General features: G+C 37.6%; 1 protein-coding gene across 6 annotated transcripts; it reads right to left on the bottom strand.

The window, feature by feature from the left end:
• Positions 1 to 850: 850 nt before the first annotated feature.
• On the bottom strand, positions 851 to 16,197 carry RBM17 (RNA binding motif protein 17). 6 transcript variants are annotated; one of them, XM_062594510.1, is made up of 13 exons: positions 16,131 to 16,182; positions 15,215 to 15,331; positions 14,354 to 14,494; positions 12,598 to 12,714; positions 11,470 to 11,636; positions 9,492 to 9,589; positions 8,421 to 8,477; positions 6,337 to 6,478; positions 4,577 to 4,728; positions 3,799 to 3,875; positions 3,282 to 3,380; positions 2,749 to 2,821; positions 851 to 2,607 (listed from the first exon to the last, which is right to left on the bottom strand). In XM_062594510.1, exons 3-13 carry the CDS (start codon positions 14,474 to 14,476, stop codon positions 2,504 to 2,506), a joined length of 1,209 nt encoding a protein of 402 aa, XP_062450494.1. In that variant the 5' UTR covers positions 14,477 to 14,494; positions 15,215 to 15,331; positions 16,131 to 16,182; the 3' UTR covers positions 851 to 2,503. The 6 variants fall into 6 exon arrangements, with proteins under 6 accessions (XP_062450494.1, XP_062450400.1, XP_062450726.1 ...); XM_062594416.1 differs by lacking the exon at positions 15,215 to 15,331 and having other exon boundaries at positions 16,131 to 16,197; XM_062594742.1 differs by lacking the exon at positions 15,215 to 15,331 and having other exon boundaries at positions 3,799 to 3,872; positions 16,131 to 16,197.
• Positions 16,198 to 16,319: the final 122 nt, after the last annotated feature.

The raw sequence follows: 16,319 nt of genomic DNA, 5'->3' as shown, positions 1-16,319 counted from the left end.
TTACAAACAAGGCTCCAGCATAACATGTTTGTACAGCACCTGTCAAAATCATCTCCTTGTAGGAGATAAAGCTAAGGCAATTTGTGGCTGCTGAGACTTTAGGAGGAGATAAACCATTTTAGTGACTGCATGGTACCAACAAATATTTTGTTTATAGAACCAGCCTTTCTCCTACATAAAATACTAAATCAGTATGCCATCTTTCTGACATTTCCATGGCCAGCTTTACCTGCAAATCATCAAGAGTACAAAAGCTGCCAGTAAAGCAATTCTCAGCAATTGGAAGACCCCTAAATAACAAATTTCAAGAGAAATTTAAATGGAATGGACTTAAACAAAAGCCTAAAGAAAGCAAAAAGGCAAAAGCATCCAAGGAAACAGAACAGTGCAGGTTATTCTTATGTCAGTGGATAAGACGAGCATTTTGCTTTGTAAATACACAGGCTTAAGTTGACCCAATTCCTGCATTCAATGAATGACAAACTCAAGCCTGCAATTCATCAAATCAGAAGCTGCTATTACAGAGAGAAAGGCAGCAGTACAGCTAGTTAGAGGATAGAAAAACAGTCTGTATCCTTCAGGAAATGCTTACAGCTAACAGCTAGTAACTCAGAACAGCAGTATTTGTTGAAGAGTCATAAATCATCTTGCCTAAAGCCAAGTCATATTTCACGCTAAATTCAGATCATACTAAATCAGTTATCAGTGCATTTCCACAGCATTTCATTTGAATTATTTGACTTTTACAAGCAAACTCATGCTGATTCATATTAGATGAATTTCTTTGTTTTACCATACAGTATCAAAGGCCTTACAGTGTTGCTCAAGGTCACACATAAAGTTAACAACATTCTGGATTCTGTTATTGCCCCAAGCCCTGTGGTTTTAATATTAGTCAGACTGGGTCTGGTGGTGGATTCCAACTATTGCCATCATCAGCACACAGCACAGAAGTGACTGACTTGAAGGGAGGGTCTTGTACAACAGAAGAGGACAGTAAGGAAGCAGACACGCAGTAGGTAAAATACAAGTTTTTTAAAAAAATTGTTTTCCGTTTTACAAGCGAATATTTATACAGAGGTTGTTGGAACATAAGAGGATAAAATAAGCAAAAAAAAAACAAGAGCAAGAATTTGTCATATAGATCTGCAGCCAAAACTTAAAAAAAGGCAATAACTGGAGATACTCACAGCATTGATCAACTACAGGTCTATACCCCTCCCCCCAATACATGTGTACAACAGGAAAAAGACACCCAGCATCAACTTCCAACCAGCTAAAATGCCCTCAAAGCTCTCTTCCATTTTAATATTTTTACAATTTCAGTGGCAATTCTAGGTATGATGGAGCACAGAGACAACTGTCATCACTGCATAACCACCTCTTCCAACTCCGTCGCATACTGTTTCCAAACAAAAACTGAACATAACCAGGAACAGTGCTGTGTATTACTTTACATCAGACAGGGAAAAAAAAGTGTTGCAGCATTTAGTTTAGTTTGTCAACTCTTCAGATTTTCATATGAGAATTTTCTTTCATTGTCTACTATTTTGAAAACTTCAACCTGCATGCCTTCTTAAAAATGCCCCCCAATGTTATTTGACCACAAATATATGAACGTATAGAGAGAGCACAAGCCAGGTTTGAATCAGTTAAAAAAGTTAGTTACCTAAGTGTGACATTAGAGAAAGCGAGAATCACATGGATGGCGAGATACAAGAATGAGTGTCCCTCAGTTCTACCTACAGCACTTCAATACTGATCTGTAACCAGTTAACCCTTTTTTCCTAGTAAATACTGCCTGACAGCAGAGAGCTTCCACTGACAGTCCACTCATTCCGATTTAAATGGCTAGGTATTTTAAACATCCTCCTCCTCCTGTTTCCCTGGGTTAAACTTATGTTTTTTCTTTGGATTTGGGAAGAAACAAATTCATTCCTTGTTACTTTCCTCTCCATTCTCGTATGGAAAATATTGCCCTGGAGTCAGGAGAAAACAAACTAGCTGCCAATCCAACAACCCCAAATTACTCTGGAGCACGGAGACTGAGGACTTACGAGCAAGGCTGGAATTCTGGGAGATATCGTCAGGAAAGAGAAGCATGATAGCACACAGTCCTTTTCCAAAGCTTCCCACTTATTGTGGATGCTGCACAGGAGACTCCATGATGAAGCACCAGAACAAGGAAAGCAGGAATACAGACAAAGCATCTCCTCAGCAGTGGGTTTCAAAAGAATGAAGTCCTTTGAAAGCTCAAAAAAAATCAGGATTCCCAGAGCAATAAGCAGAATTGTGCAATTCAAAAACACACAGACGTGAATTTTACTTTCAAAGGGCTTTATATTACAAAAAGTGTAAGTCACAACGAATGCGAAAAATCCATTCAATGAGGCTTGTTTCCAGTTTGCTGGGAGAGCTACTTTTCTCTTCTTTACTCCCAGCCTACTGCTGAAAACATGATTGCCAAAATAGTGACACCTCGAGCTAGATCTTCACAAAAAAATCAAACTTGCTCTGCCAGATCCAGTACTCTGAACTTGTCCAGGTTGTAGAAACAAGCCTTCACCACTCTGCCACCAAAGTACCTTCCATTTAGATCCACCACAGCTGGAATTAAAATGGAAACAGGTCAGCAAGCAGCAATTCAGTAAAATAAAAAATTCTCTAGCTACCAGTCTAATGAGTGAGGCTGTTTCATCTTTAAACAAGTTAACTCTGAAATTAACACAAAACAATGCAGCATCCTACCTTTGATTGCAGATTCAACTCGTTCAAACTCTAAAAATATTCTTACAGCTTCATCATCAGGTGCACCAGGAATCTGAAGAAAAATAGAACCGGTTAGAGCATTACCAAGATACTGCTTTAAACTGTTGTTGTTCTTCACAGAAGTAATGAACACGAAAGAAAATTCAGACATAGTTGTCCAGTCAGAGAGATTTAAAACTGCCAAAGTGGGTCCCATTTCCCAATGGGAATCTTTCAAGCAAGTTGGAAGAAGAAACCTCTATAGGCCAGCTCCAAACCAACTCTATTTAGAAGACTAATTTGAGCAGGAGGAACTAAAGGAGGGTCCAAAAGCACAATACCTATAGATTTTTGCCTAATCCCTGACTTTTTCATATCTATAAAAATATGTATTTTTAAATACACACAGGCTACAAAGGATTCTGAGAAATCTTAATCTACGTCCCTTCTTTAAGGTGGAAAGAAGTCAGTACAGAGACACAAATGCCCAGTTTGCTTTCAGAGCTGCCACCAAGAGACAGATTATCTCTTACCTCAAAGATGACACACTTCCCAACCTTGCCGTATTTTTCACATTCTTCCTTAGTTTCAACTTCTAGATCTTCGTCTACTTCCCCAGCACCCACCATGTTCTGAAAGTTAAGAGAGGAAACCCACCTCACTGGATGTGGTTTTAGTAGATGATTATGTAGACAAATCACGAATGCATGCAATTGTGACCGTGAATATTTCACCTTCTGCTTACCCACTCAAAAGCCATTTCAAACATCACAGTGCTAGACAACTCCTAAGAACTAAAACACCATGATATAGTTACTGTGCAACTGAAATCAGTGTTCCTGTACAGTCATAACTTATTTCAGGGGGGAGGGCACCTATTTTCTCCACAACATACAAAGCGCTGTGCTTTCAAGGCTTTTTGAAAGGGACAGAAGCAGTATAAGGTTCAGGCCAAAACTGTCTATATATAGGCACTGTAATACGTTTAAGCATTTCAAGCAGACAAGCATGCTGAAAGTACCAGAATGTGTCTCCTTACTTTCAACTTACCCTTAATAGGACCACTTTAGTAGGGCATTTCAGGATCTCAGTTAATGGGTTAGAATCCGTTTTCTTTGCTGCATCTGCTATTAAAAAAGAAAAGTGAATCACGGAATAAATTAAGATTACAGCTCATTTAAACCTCACAGTGCAGGCTTTTATCAGAATCCTATTGTTATTGTAGAATGGAAAAGCCATTAAATGAAGTTTCAAATTGGTAAGGAATAGTCTTTCAAAACTAGCTACTTGGAAGGACAATAAGCAGACAAGCCACTGCTATGGCACGTAAATTAAGCCAAAACAGACAATTGACTATTTCTTTGAGGAAATCACTCAAATTCAAAATTTTACTAGATCCACCAAGAACAACAATCAGATCTTCTTACTCCTAAGATGTGTGATCAGGCAAAGGTGCTGTTCTAGTAAGCCTAGATGATGTCTCTAGACCAGACAATCCCCGGGGCAATAAGAGCAGTATCTAATGTATGTGTCAGGGAGAAAGCCAGCAGGAACTGTGCAGAATCACACCCTGGAGAGAAGGTACAGACAGAACACTAAAGGAAGACAACCTAAAGTGCAAGAGGAGGATGAACTAAAGTAATTAGAGAACCACTTTTTAAAAGAGAGGAACAAGAAGGAACATACCATTTTTCTAACTAATATTCTGTGCAAGGACAGAAGGCCAGAAAGTTTTAAAAAACACACACATGAGCTCCCACTGACACATATTTCTCCTCACTATTTTCCACAGAAGCTTCCCTTGTCCATTGGTGCAGGACAAAATTACCTTTATCTGCAGCATCACCGACAATGATCTTGCCACCTCTCTTGCTTGTCTTCTCTACTGACAGTGCTGTGCTCAGCCCCTGTTCATGCTTCCCCAGCCCCTGGCCCTCTCTGAAACCATACTTCTGCATGATTTTATGAGCTACTGTCCCTCTGCAAAGAGGAAAAGGACCAGTTAGTAAAGGCTTATTACACAAAACATTACCAAAATATTGTTAGAACACTGCTTTTCCTGATTAATCATACATTCTACTTCCTAAAAAAAAAAAAAAAAAAAAAAAAAAAAAAGGTCTAACTAGTCCAGTTTAATCAGTAGCTGGCATCAAAAAAACTTGTGAGAAAAGTATCAGAATATCAGAACAGGCAGATGTATTTCCCACATAAGATCACATTCCACTATCTACTAGTTCAACATTGGCTTAAGCTCCAGAATACATAGCTTTGTTGCCCTTTCCTATAACAAATTTTATATTCTTAATATCCATTTAAACATCTCGTCTTTCTGATTTTTGAAAAAACTTTGAGGCAAAATATCCCCCAATCTATTCACAGAGCAAATGCAAAAAGGAACCCCACTGATTTTGAAATACTCATTGAAAAAATTGCTAGAATCAAAGCACACCTACATGTGCTGACCTTTCTTTGAATACCATGGCTAGATAGGTGAAGGCACAAAAATATGCCACAGTACAGTAGTTTACACCACAAACAATACTTTATACTCAGTCACCTCTGTTTCACTAGCAGGCATTACACAGAAAACGTAGGATCAGTGACTATATGACTATTTTCCTAGGTATACAATATAAAACATATAAATGCACATTGAAAAAGGCCAAGAAGTCTGGCTACTTAATAAAACACTAAGTCACTGAACAAGTAGCTGCCAATGTGTTGTAAAAATAAGGTAGATTAGGTAGTATTTTTAGCACTTTTTTCAGTGAAGCAGAGGTCCTAGGGTATTGTTAACTACAGGTGGTAACACCACAATCTGGTCCAACAGTACTGACATTGGCTGTCCTTTTTCTGGACAATGAAGAAAGGTATTTATACCAAAAACTTGCATGAAAATAAGAATGAAAACTGCAGTGTAATAACACCATAAACTATACTTCCATGGCTGTGTTCTTCCTGGATATAGTTTTGAATACACTGAGGCCACACTTACGCTTGATATGACTAAACGTCTATAACAGTCATAGCTAAACACTACACCTTTCAGATGACGTCTCTAAGCTGCTCATAATTATAAATTCAACTTCACTTGGTCACTGCAGTAGTAAGCAAGCATTCTGCACAATGCTAATGCAAGGCAGAAAAGTAAACTGACAGATTTTCAGCTACAACTGCTGCCACTTTCATACAAATATGCTTTGCATTTTTTAAGAAACAAACAAACTAGGGTTGAAATCATTTGCCCACTGGTACACAGCAAATTTAGGGCAAAGCTGGAAAAGAAATCTGGAGGCAATAACACGCCATCTGTGTTTTCATGTAGATTACATTAACTTGGCTTGTAAAAGCCACAAACACTTTATACTGGAATGGGGCTTCAGAACTCACTTAAAGGCACAGCCACCTCAAATGCTTTTCACTGATCCAAAGAAATCCACTGCTGTCTTAGTATCCTCCCAGTTAGGACTGCATGCATTTATACCAACCAGTTGTGTTCCTCTTCTTTTTGAAAAACTATTTAAATTTTGGCTTTCACCATCTTCTAATGCCTTTACCACAAGATGTTAACGTGTCAAGCATATTTACCCCATGTTAGCAAGGAAAGAGTTACTAGGTCCTGTGGGAGAACGAGGTCTTTCTGGCTCATCATACACTGGAGGAGGAATAGCTGCTTTAGAAGATGGCGCCCGAGGTCTTGACTCTTCTTCGAAAGGAAATGATGCTACAGCTGAAAGGGAATGCAGACATTTATTTTTTCACTAAAACACTTTACATGAACTACATGTTTGTCACAAACATTGAAGTACTGTGACTTCAGTCTAACTTGTTTACAGAAAGATTTTCATCTGCAAGCTGTCCTTTTTTCTCCCTCAGTATTCACACATCAAGAAAAAAGGTCTTTCATGTAAATCCAAATCAGAAGACTTTCCCTTGTACATGCTTTCTTAACAGCTCTCATCTTTCTCATATACAAGATTGAAGCTTTGAAATCTTCTGGAATTTCCTCTTAGAATATATATAATGTGAGTTTGATTCCATAGGTCTGTAATACATTTATTAACCTCTCACTCATCAATTGGAGAAAAGAAATATTAAGATGTTACTGCATCACAATGGGTTCATTCAGGCAGACAGCAAGTAAACTTAAAGCATCATTCATCAAGAAAAGAACTACAACAATTATGGATGAATGCACATAGGTTAAGGCCTAAGGAAAAATGCATTTTTAAGGAAATTTGATTTTTTTTCTTTGTATAAAATGTACAATGTAAATTTAGAACTGTTTTCTGCATAACTTATTTCCTCTTCTCCATAGAAATCTTTAGCAGAGACTTCTCAAAGCAAAACATTTATAAAATCTAAAGACATCTTGCTCAGTATTTTATGAACTAAGCCATTTCCTAGGAGATATATGTTACATATATAGATTATTATACTATCTTCTACTGTCAAATGTCAAAGTTAGCAATAAATAAATAATCAAACACAATACACAAACTCCACGAAGAACATGCATTTAAATGTGCTTATACACTTCTAGACAGTCTTTATTTTGGACTACACATTAACCAGCATTTGTATCTTGCCAAATAAAAATGGCAGACATGAAGTTTGGGGACACAGTATGAAAAGAAACATCCTATTTAGGCAGCAGATGGACTGGATTATGGAATTTTGCCACAGAAATATTTTTCTGAGGTTTGTCCAGCCTAGCTTTAAGAGTCAAGTAACACAGATTCCCTTGTGAGAGCACCTCACATTTTAAAAGCTCTCTCCCTAAGGATATTTCTACCATTTCCAACCTGTATTTACTTTTCTTTGACACTGCTCAATTGCTCTTAATTATTTACACAGAACACTTCTTTTCTGCTTTTAGTGCTTACACACTTCAAATACTTTTGCTATTATGTCATTCACTTACTCCACCAAGCTACATGTTTTCTTGATTTCAATCTACTCTTAAATTAATTTAGGACTTCAAAGAAAAGTTTGTGTATAATATCCATTTTTTTATTTATAATAAACTACACAATGCATTGCTAATTATTTTAATTAAAAAATTTAAGACAATGAGACATGCAAAAAACCCGAACACTTTGTTCTTACAGCAAGTATGCCATCTAGTGGACAACTGCAACCTCTTTTTCAAGCTATTCTTGAATATTCAAGGATATTTTTGTTTGCTATTTAAGGATAGCAAACACCATCCTGCGAGTATCTTTTAGCTGCTACTTTATCCCTCAAAAAATTACAAAGGCCTGTCCTTAACACATAACCCTTTTAGAAAAGGTATTCATAGAAATATGGCCTAATGGAAAAGGTAGTGAAAAAATTCTCTCTACATGCTGTGGAGCCTACCTCGAAAAAAAATAGTTTGCAACATTTCTTCTTTCACATCACAAATGAGTAACTGATCAAAGTTATCACAGAGCAGACTGCTAACCCACTTCTCTAGTAATACAGAAAGACTCATCTAGAACAGAAATGCAAAACCACAGTAGTATTGCAGGTTCCTCATAGCCTCCACCATCAAAAAGGAACAAATACGGGTCCTTCTGCCACAAGGAACCATATGGGAAGAACAGCAGGACTTCTCAATTGAATAGAAGGTTGGATGAGAACTGAAAGACATTTCTAGGTTTTAGAGAACAGGCTTTCGGAGTACTTACGTTCTTTGTCCTTCTCAACAAGAGATGTAGGTGGTGCGATAGCAGCTCCTCCCATACCTACAAACAAATGGAAGACAGCACATTGTTATGATCAGGTCCTGCAGCTAGGAATAACTTCACTGAAGTTTAACACAGTTGCTGACTCCTTACCACTCAGCTCTTAACATATCTCACTGCCAGCAGATAGGTAAAGACAATGGACAAGAAGACTCTGAGAAGCTTCAATGCTGATAAACTAGGAGTGACTGAGAAGCATATAACAGTGCAGTGAGATACTACGCACAGTCTAAAGTATTTCATTGTGCAACATTTCATTAGTTGCCTTAAATTGGTATGTATAACCGTGGAGGATTTCAGAAATTCAAGACTGCAATGAAACATATCTTCAGTTCTAGAACTGCTCAATTAAGTTAAATGAAATCTTTCCAAGATTAATCATACTTTCAAAAGGGTACAACAAAAGCCCTATTCTAAGGTCATCCCAGACTTCCAAGGCAGAACAAATATTTTACATGTCTTATTTCCTTTCAGAAATGAAGGAGAGAAGACCTAAATTATCTATTGTGGCTTTGTTACCAAAAGAATAAAGTTTAATTTTGCTTATCCTAAGAAATATCTAAGCACCCAGACAGATATTTTGTTAACTAGTTCTGAGGGCATTCAAATAAGAAGGTAGGAATAGTAAGTAGTAATAGCGTCAATTCTACAGTAATTCCCATATAGCCTGATTTTATCCTACATTCTCCCATTTTCTGGAGCCTAAACTCTGCAGAAACTTATAACAGACACCTACCAGCTAATGTAAAAAGGACTTTTTACAAACAGGTAAACTGCCATCTCTCTTCATGGAAGGAAAACAATTTTCTGTACTACAACAGTTACACCATAATAAAATACTAAATACTGGCTTTATTCTAGAGGCTCAGAAATAACATGATACATATCAGCTGAGAAAACAGGAATACAAAATCTATTAAAACAAGAACAGGATTGTGGAACTCTCTCTCTTCTTTCCCCTTTCCCCCCTCCTCCTCTTTTTTTCTCTACCAAAAGCGTAAACAGCTCCCTTACTTCTTTTTCTTCTCTCCCTTTCATAATCCTCATCTTCATCAGAATCTGGATCTGGTCTTCTTGAAAACCCACTGGCTTCATGTCTGTCTTTACGTCTTCTGGGAAACACAATATATTAGGATAAGAAATAACAAGTCTACACTCTCTCTTAATTTGTGATAAAATCTTTATGGTATAAATAGAACTACTCTGCTCAGCATTTCGTAACAACTTATCCATTAAGGTGTAAGTAAATGCCTTTTTTTTTGTTTTTATCCTTACAGAATATTTTTATAAAGCATGAGATGGGTCCAAAGTAAGAGGATCACCTTCCACTTTCAAATCCACCAAGAATAATGTATGGAAATGATGAACCATATGAATATAGTCCAAATTTTGAATGACTGCAATGGAAGAAGTGGAAAATTATGAACCATATGAATAAATCAGCCCAAATATTGAAAGACTGCAATGGAAATAGTGCAGGATACAACTAGACAGGAAGATGAGACATTAATCATCCTGCTTTGAACAGAATTTCTTTTAAATTCTGCATTACTGGCTATAAGTAGTAGTATCATTCACTCAGTTAATGAAAAGTATCAATACACTTGAACACCAAACTTCTGAGAAGCTAGCTGGCCAATTAAAATTAGATATTGGAAAGTGTTTAAAAATTGTAATATTTAGGTGGAAAATATTTCAATACTTGTTTGTACTTCAAATATTTTTTACTGTGATCATAAAGTTACGAATCTTAATATTTTAGAAAAAGGAAGAGTGTTTATCTGCAAAAGTTAAGACCACAATCTAGAGCATAAATCAGGTCTCTTTTTCAGCACAGCTGCCAAAATTGAACTATAAGATAACAGCAATACTACACACAGCTATCACTAAGGAATCAAAGTATCTGAATCTCCAGATTGTGAATTAGAACGAAATATATACTCTGCTCATACACTCGGTTTATCAGAAAGTATACATCTGATGCATGTTTGGCTGAGAGATGACTTCAACTTGAAAATCAAAGCTTATTATGTATTTTCAACTTCCATCCTCTAGCTTTACAAACGTGTTTATGGTCTACACTCAAATCTCTTGTCCCACATTCCTCTTCCACTACAGCAATAAGTATGGTAACTTGGAGAAGACAGAGAAGCCCAAATGACTAGAAATACTAGCTTCCACAGCCTGAACAGAGCAATAGCATCTCTCTCTCTCTCTCTCTCTCTCTCTCTCTCAATTCCATGGACTTAGACGATTCTTACCATGATGACATTGGCTATTAATTTCACTCAAAACAAGAGAATGTAATTTTACTGGCTGGCATATGTTTTACCAGCAATTTAAGACATGCAATCTGTATTCAACTGCTTTAATAAGATTAAAGAGATTTCTTACTCCAAGAAAAGAGCATTGAGATAATTAAAAAGTAAGTAGTACTTTCTTTTGTCCTGAGACAAAAGAGTAGTAAATATGCAATTAACTTGCTTAAACTAATACAGAATATTACTAGAAGAAAAAGCAGCTATGCCTCTTCGAAGCAGAACTAGATAGATCTGCAGAACTGAAATGATTTCACTTGGCAGTTTGGAATACGCAAAAAAAAATGGATGGTTTATCATTAAGTGTTGAAAGGTAGTCAGGATATACTGAAATAAATACTCCGAAACACCTGCAAGGTCAAGGTCTGAAAATCATGCATTAAGCGCCCAAATACTTCTGCTACTGTTGAAGTAAATTAAACATAGTAAAATTTACAAACATTGTCCAGTTTGTCCATTAGAAAATAAAGAGGCTGTAAATATAATACGTCAGATTATTTTTTGATTGTTAGATGATTTCAGCAAGAACATTAAGACTTGCCTTGTGTTTGCTTCTGCAAGCATGTAATATTCTTCACAATAGCTTTAAGAAGGTATAAAACTAAGTGAATAGATGTTTACATAACTAATCTTTATCTAATACTCAATGTCACCAGTTAAAACAAAAACCTTACTTTTCCCTTTCTTCGATTTCCTTTTGCCTCTCCAGTTCACGTTGCCTCTGTCGTTCCTCTCTTTGACGTTTTACCACCTTCTCATAATCATTCGGAAACATGGGATCATATTCGTCCGCCAAAGGAATCAACACATCTCCTGCAGAAAAGCCACTAGGTACTGGATCCTTAAGAGAAAAAAAAAAAACAACAAAAAAAGAAAAAAAATTGATATTTTCCAGCTGAGATCTGCAAAAAACATCCAAGAGATGAACATATCCTTCTCATTCCGAACACCACTAAACTCCATTTCTGACTTCAATAATGGCACACAAAACCCTGATCCTAATGATACTAAGGGTATCTAAGAGAAAGAGGTATACTAAGAGAAAGCTTTGCTTTGCTTCAAAACTAAGATTTCACCCAGTCCCTCACCACCTCAAGTACCTCCATGAAGAACAGAATCCCCCACACCAAACACCAAGTAGCAGCAAATCAACGTGGACAAGATATTTTGATACTCATTTGTTCACTATTATTAGAAAACACGTCTTGTTGTCGCAACCATCTGCCGGGGGTATTCCTCTAATCTCACTAGTCTTTCTCCATTTGCTACTAATGCAGTACCTGACAGAGGCAGACACACCATCCTTCACTCATCTGAAAAAAAACTAATTCAGAAACTTGACCTTTCAAAAAGTTTCAGGGAAAAAAAAAGTTTGTTTTGATTCCTTACCACAGAAAATGCCTTTAAAAGATTTGGTGGCTTTTATTTTGTTTTTAATTTCACTATTACACAGGTCCAGTTCCAACAGTGGTGCAATCACTATTATCATCACTATTCACCTAACCAAACTGCTCTTTTGCAAAATGCTTTGAAGCTTTCCAAGAGAAATATGCTGGGACCACTGTTTTAGTTAAATTCCAAGTGATACCTGATTTAATATGGAAGTACCAAGATCAGTGTGGAAGCTGAAACTTTCACTAATTTACAAATCTCTGAACAGAAGAACTCAATTTCAAGATCAATTCTTTGGCCACAGGATAAAGCGACGAAAAAATAAAATACAAACTACAATCAAAGAACTCAAAGAAATAATCAAAGAAACATTTGTTAACAGCTGAATTGTCTGACTGCCTTGATCTTACCTTTAATCCAGCTGCTACATGAGGTGGTGTGTCCACAATCTGTCTCTCATCAGAAGAGCTGCCTCGTTTCAGGTCAATCACTGGAGCAAGGACTGTTGTTTGTTTTGTTCTTTGACTCTGAAAACAGAAAATTACAATAGAAAATGTTTAAAAAAAAGTAACAAAATAGTTTTCTAAAAAGCAGCTCTTTAAAATTATCTTCAAGTAGATTTCTCTCTCTCTCTTTTTTTTTTTTAAGGATGAAAATCAAGCTTTGGCTCAAATTTTTTACCGCTCAAAGCTCAACATACAATTTCTCATAAATTCACCAACATACAGTAATTTTCAAAACTTCTAATGAATCTTGACATGGATAAATTCATATCATATCTAGTGGTGGCAAAAGCCAACACTGCTCTGAACCAGAGGCTTGCCAACTACAGTTAAAGAGCTGCTACCAAAAAAACAAACAAAAAAAAAAACAAAAAACCATATACATATATATACACATATACATATATATATGTATATATATATGTGTGTGTGTATATATATATATATAGATTTGACAGGATAATTCAAAGAAAGCCTTAGTGAAAAAACTGCAATTTTTCCTGCATTTAAGAGAGTGATATCAGACTCTCTCGTGCACGCATTCAAATGTACAGCAATAGGTGAAAGTTTTGGAACTAGGGCCAAAGAACGGGCACTAAGAATTCAGATGATCTCTTCATACCAAGTTTGAAAGGAGGATTGGATGATTTTTTTCTTCTTTTTGATCCAGGAGAGACTTAGACTTCTCCTAAAGACAAATTCTACTATCCTTCATATTTTATCATCTGATAAGATGTATTGATCCAGTCTGAATTTGAATTTTCCAGGCTTATTCTGTTCTTCTGCTACAGCCTATACATATACTGCATACAGAAAGAACACATACAACATATATGCCAATTTAGGTTTCATTCATACAAGTTGTTCCAAATTCTGTTCTCATTTTCTGCAGCATAAACCAGCAGTAATTCTGGTGAAAAAATGCTGGGCCTGGTAAAGTATTCTATACAATTAATTGCACTTATGCTTCTATTTTAATCAAATATTCTCATCCTAGAGCATACAGACTGCAAAGAACATGTGTCCTGCTTGAACTTAAAAAAAAAAAAAAAAAAAAAAAAATGCTTAAAGAAACAGGGTGAAACACTAACAATAAAAAGAGAAAAAGGCTCTGTCATAGTTCAGGCTCCAACAATTAGCTTTCACAATTTTTCCTTTTCACATATACTGGAAATATTTTCTGTAAAAATTTCTTAACATACAAGGATTTTCACTTCAGCACCTAAAGTCTTCTTAAAAGGAAAGCATAAAGTGATGCAAACATGTAAATAACTGATGCAAAATGCCAGGGGAACTGATACTGCCAAACTACCTAGGGCAGTATGACCCTTACTTACTGAAAAAGAAATGCTTATATTTAACTAAGAAGAAAATGAGATTAAAGATGAGCTCTTAGCTCTATTAGTGAAAAAACAGAGGTTCTGCACATACATCAATTTTTCATTTGATTTTCAATCTTACTAGACCTCCTCTAACAGATTTCTGAAACAATACATCTTGGTCTCCATGCCCAACATCTTTCAGTAGGCTCCCCACTACAAACTCATATACAGATCATAACAAAAGGATCCCAAATCTGTATTCCAAAGTCACAAACTTTCCCCAGTGTTCCTAATACAGAAGAAGTTTGAACAATCAAAAGCAAAATTACTAACAGCTATACCTTTGCTTGTGTGAGAGCTGCTTTCTTCACCTGCAGCTGGGACTGCAGTAGTTTGAAATTTTTGGACCAGCCTTCTGTTTTTGAATCGCTGGTCTCAACTCCCAAGTCATCGTAAAGTGACATTTTCTCTTCAATCTAAAACTAGAAGACAAAAAAATAAAGCATATGTCCAGTGTTTATTTGCTACTAATTTGGTTACATTTTCACATTCTATGTTTAAATAGCTTTTAAAAAGTCAAAATTTTAAGTAGTGACATTTTTCCGTTTATAGATATGCATGACTGCTTTAAGGCTGTAAAGAAATAATTCTTTAAAAGTTAATAAGATGCTTCTACAAATACTGTTCAAGTGTCAACAAGCATTGGAAATTTTCTAAAACTGATTTTGTAACACACTGCTTATAAAATTATGGTTGTAACATCATCATTTCAAGCATTTTAAAAGTTACCGTGGTCCACAAAAATACTAGGAGGGTCACAAAGAAATTCTCAAGTAGGCTATAAGCTGCAACACTTCCAAATCAGCATGTAAAAAGTATGGTCTCTCCTGACCTTAAAGTCTGTATAAATATGTACATTTTCTAACCAACTTCTTAAACTTTAGAAATTTTTACAATACCATTAGACCGAAAAAAAATCTCTCTTACTTGCATTGAGCAACTTGTTTCAAGCAATTAAACTTGCTGGAGTAGTACTTGCCAAAGTATGATTAAATAAACACTTTCACACACTTAAAAGCCTCTCAAATACACAGAATATATAAACATACACACATATAAAATCAGCTCGGTAACAGCATCAAGAACATACGGCATATATATGATACTGCATCTGATATGAAAGGAAGAAGAAAAAAACGCACACAAATGAGAGGTCTATCGCCTGCAGCAGCCTGTGGAACAACCTGAAAGCACATTATTTAGCCTCGTTTAGGCCTGGATTACAGTATCTCCAACCACCACTTTAACTCCTCAATTTCCTGTGGAAGAAAACATTTGTAATAGAGTTAAGGATTACTGATGAACTGTCTGCAGTGGAGCTTTACAGACACACAGTGCTGGCTACTAGGACCTTGCTCCTGCTGATGTGACAGGTGCCTGTATTTGAAGGAACCTGCCTGATGGAGCAGCTGACTGCTGCAAGCAGAGATGCAGCTTATATGCACTTAAAATTGCAGGAAATTCTCAGCTGCAGCAGGCAGCAATTGCATTACAACCCCCACAGGCAGCAAGACACACAAAGTAATGAAGAAAACATAAATAAGTGAATATATACATACATATATATATATATATACACAAACACACACATTTATATTTATATATTACTTACATAGGGATATAAGTAAAGACAATAAATAAAAAGTGATTTCAGCCGGCAGGGGAACATAAACAACCGAGGCTCGGTGCAACGGTGTTTGCTGCAAGAAAACGGGGGGGGGGGGGGGGGACCGGGTTTCGGTGGGATTACACACAGGGGGCGGCGGGGGGCTATAGGGAGGGATATTACAGAGCGCACGGGAAGGGGATGGGCAGGGAGCGCCCCGAAATCCGCGCGCGTCGCCGGGGGCGAAGTTTGGGCAGCAAAGGGCGATTTTAGCCCCTCCGAGGCCTCCGAGCCGAGACCGGGCGCTGCGGAGCCGTTAGAGGCCCGGTTCCCATCTCTATCCCTACCCGCTGCCGCGCTGGGCCGCGGAGCCGCCGGCTCGGCTCGGCTCGGCCTGGCCCGGCCCGGCCGCGGCCGCGGCCCGTTGCCCGCCCGCTGCCGCCGCCGCTCACCCGTCACCGCGCCGCCGCCATGAGCCGGCCGCTGAGGCCGCCGGGAACGGCCACCCGCACTTGCGCACACGCCTCACCTTTCACAGCGCATGCGCGCGGCTCGGCCAATGGGCGCGCGGCGGCGCCGCCGTTGTACCGCCCCCTCGCGGGCGCCGCGGGGCGCTGCACCCTCCCCTCGCGCAGCCCAGT

The sequence above is a fragment of the Rhea pennata genome, chromosome 1, assembly GCF_028389875.1.
Source record: "Rhea pennata isolate bPtePen1 chromosome 1, bPtePen1.pri, whole genome shotgun sequence".
NCBI classification, from domain to species: Eukaryota; Metazoa; Chordata; class Aves; order Rheiformes; family Rheidae; genus Rhea; species Rhea pennata.
This window is presented reverse-complemented; position numbering and strand designations above follow the sequence as displayed.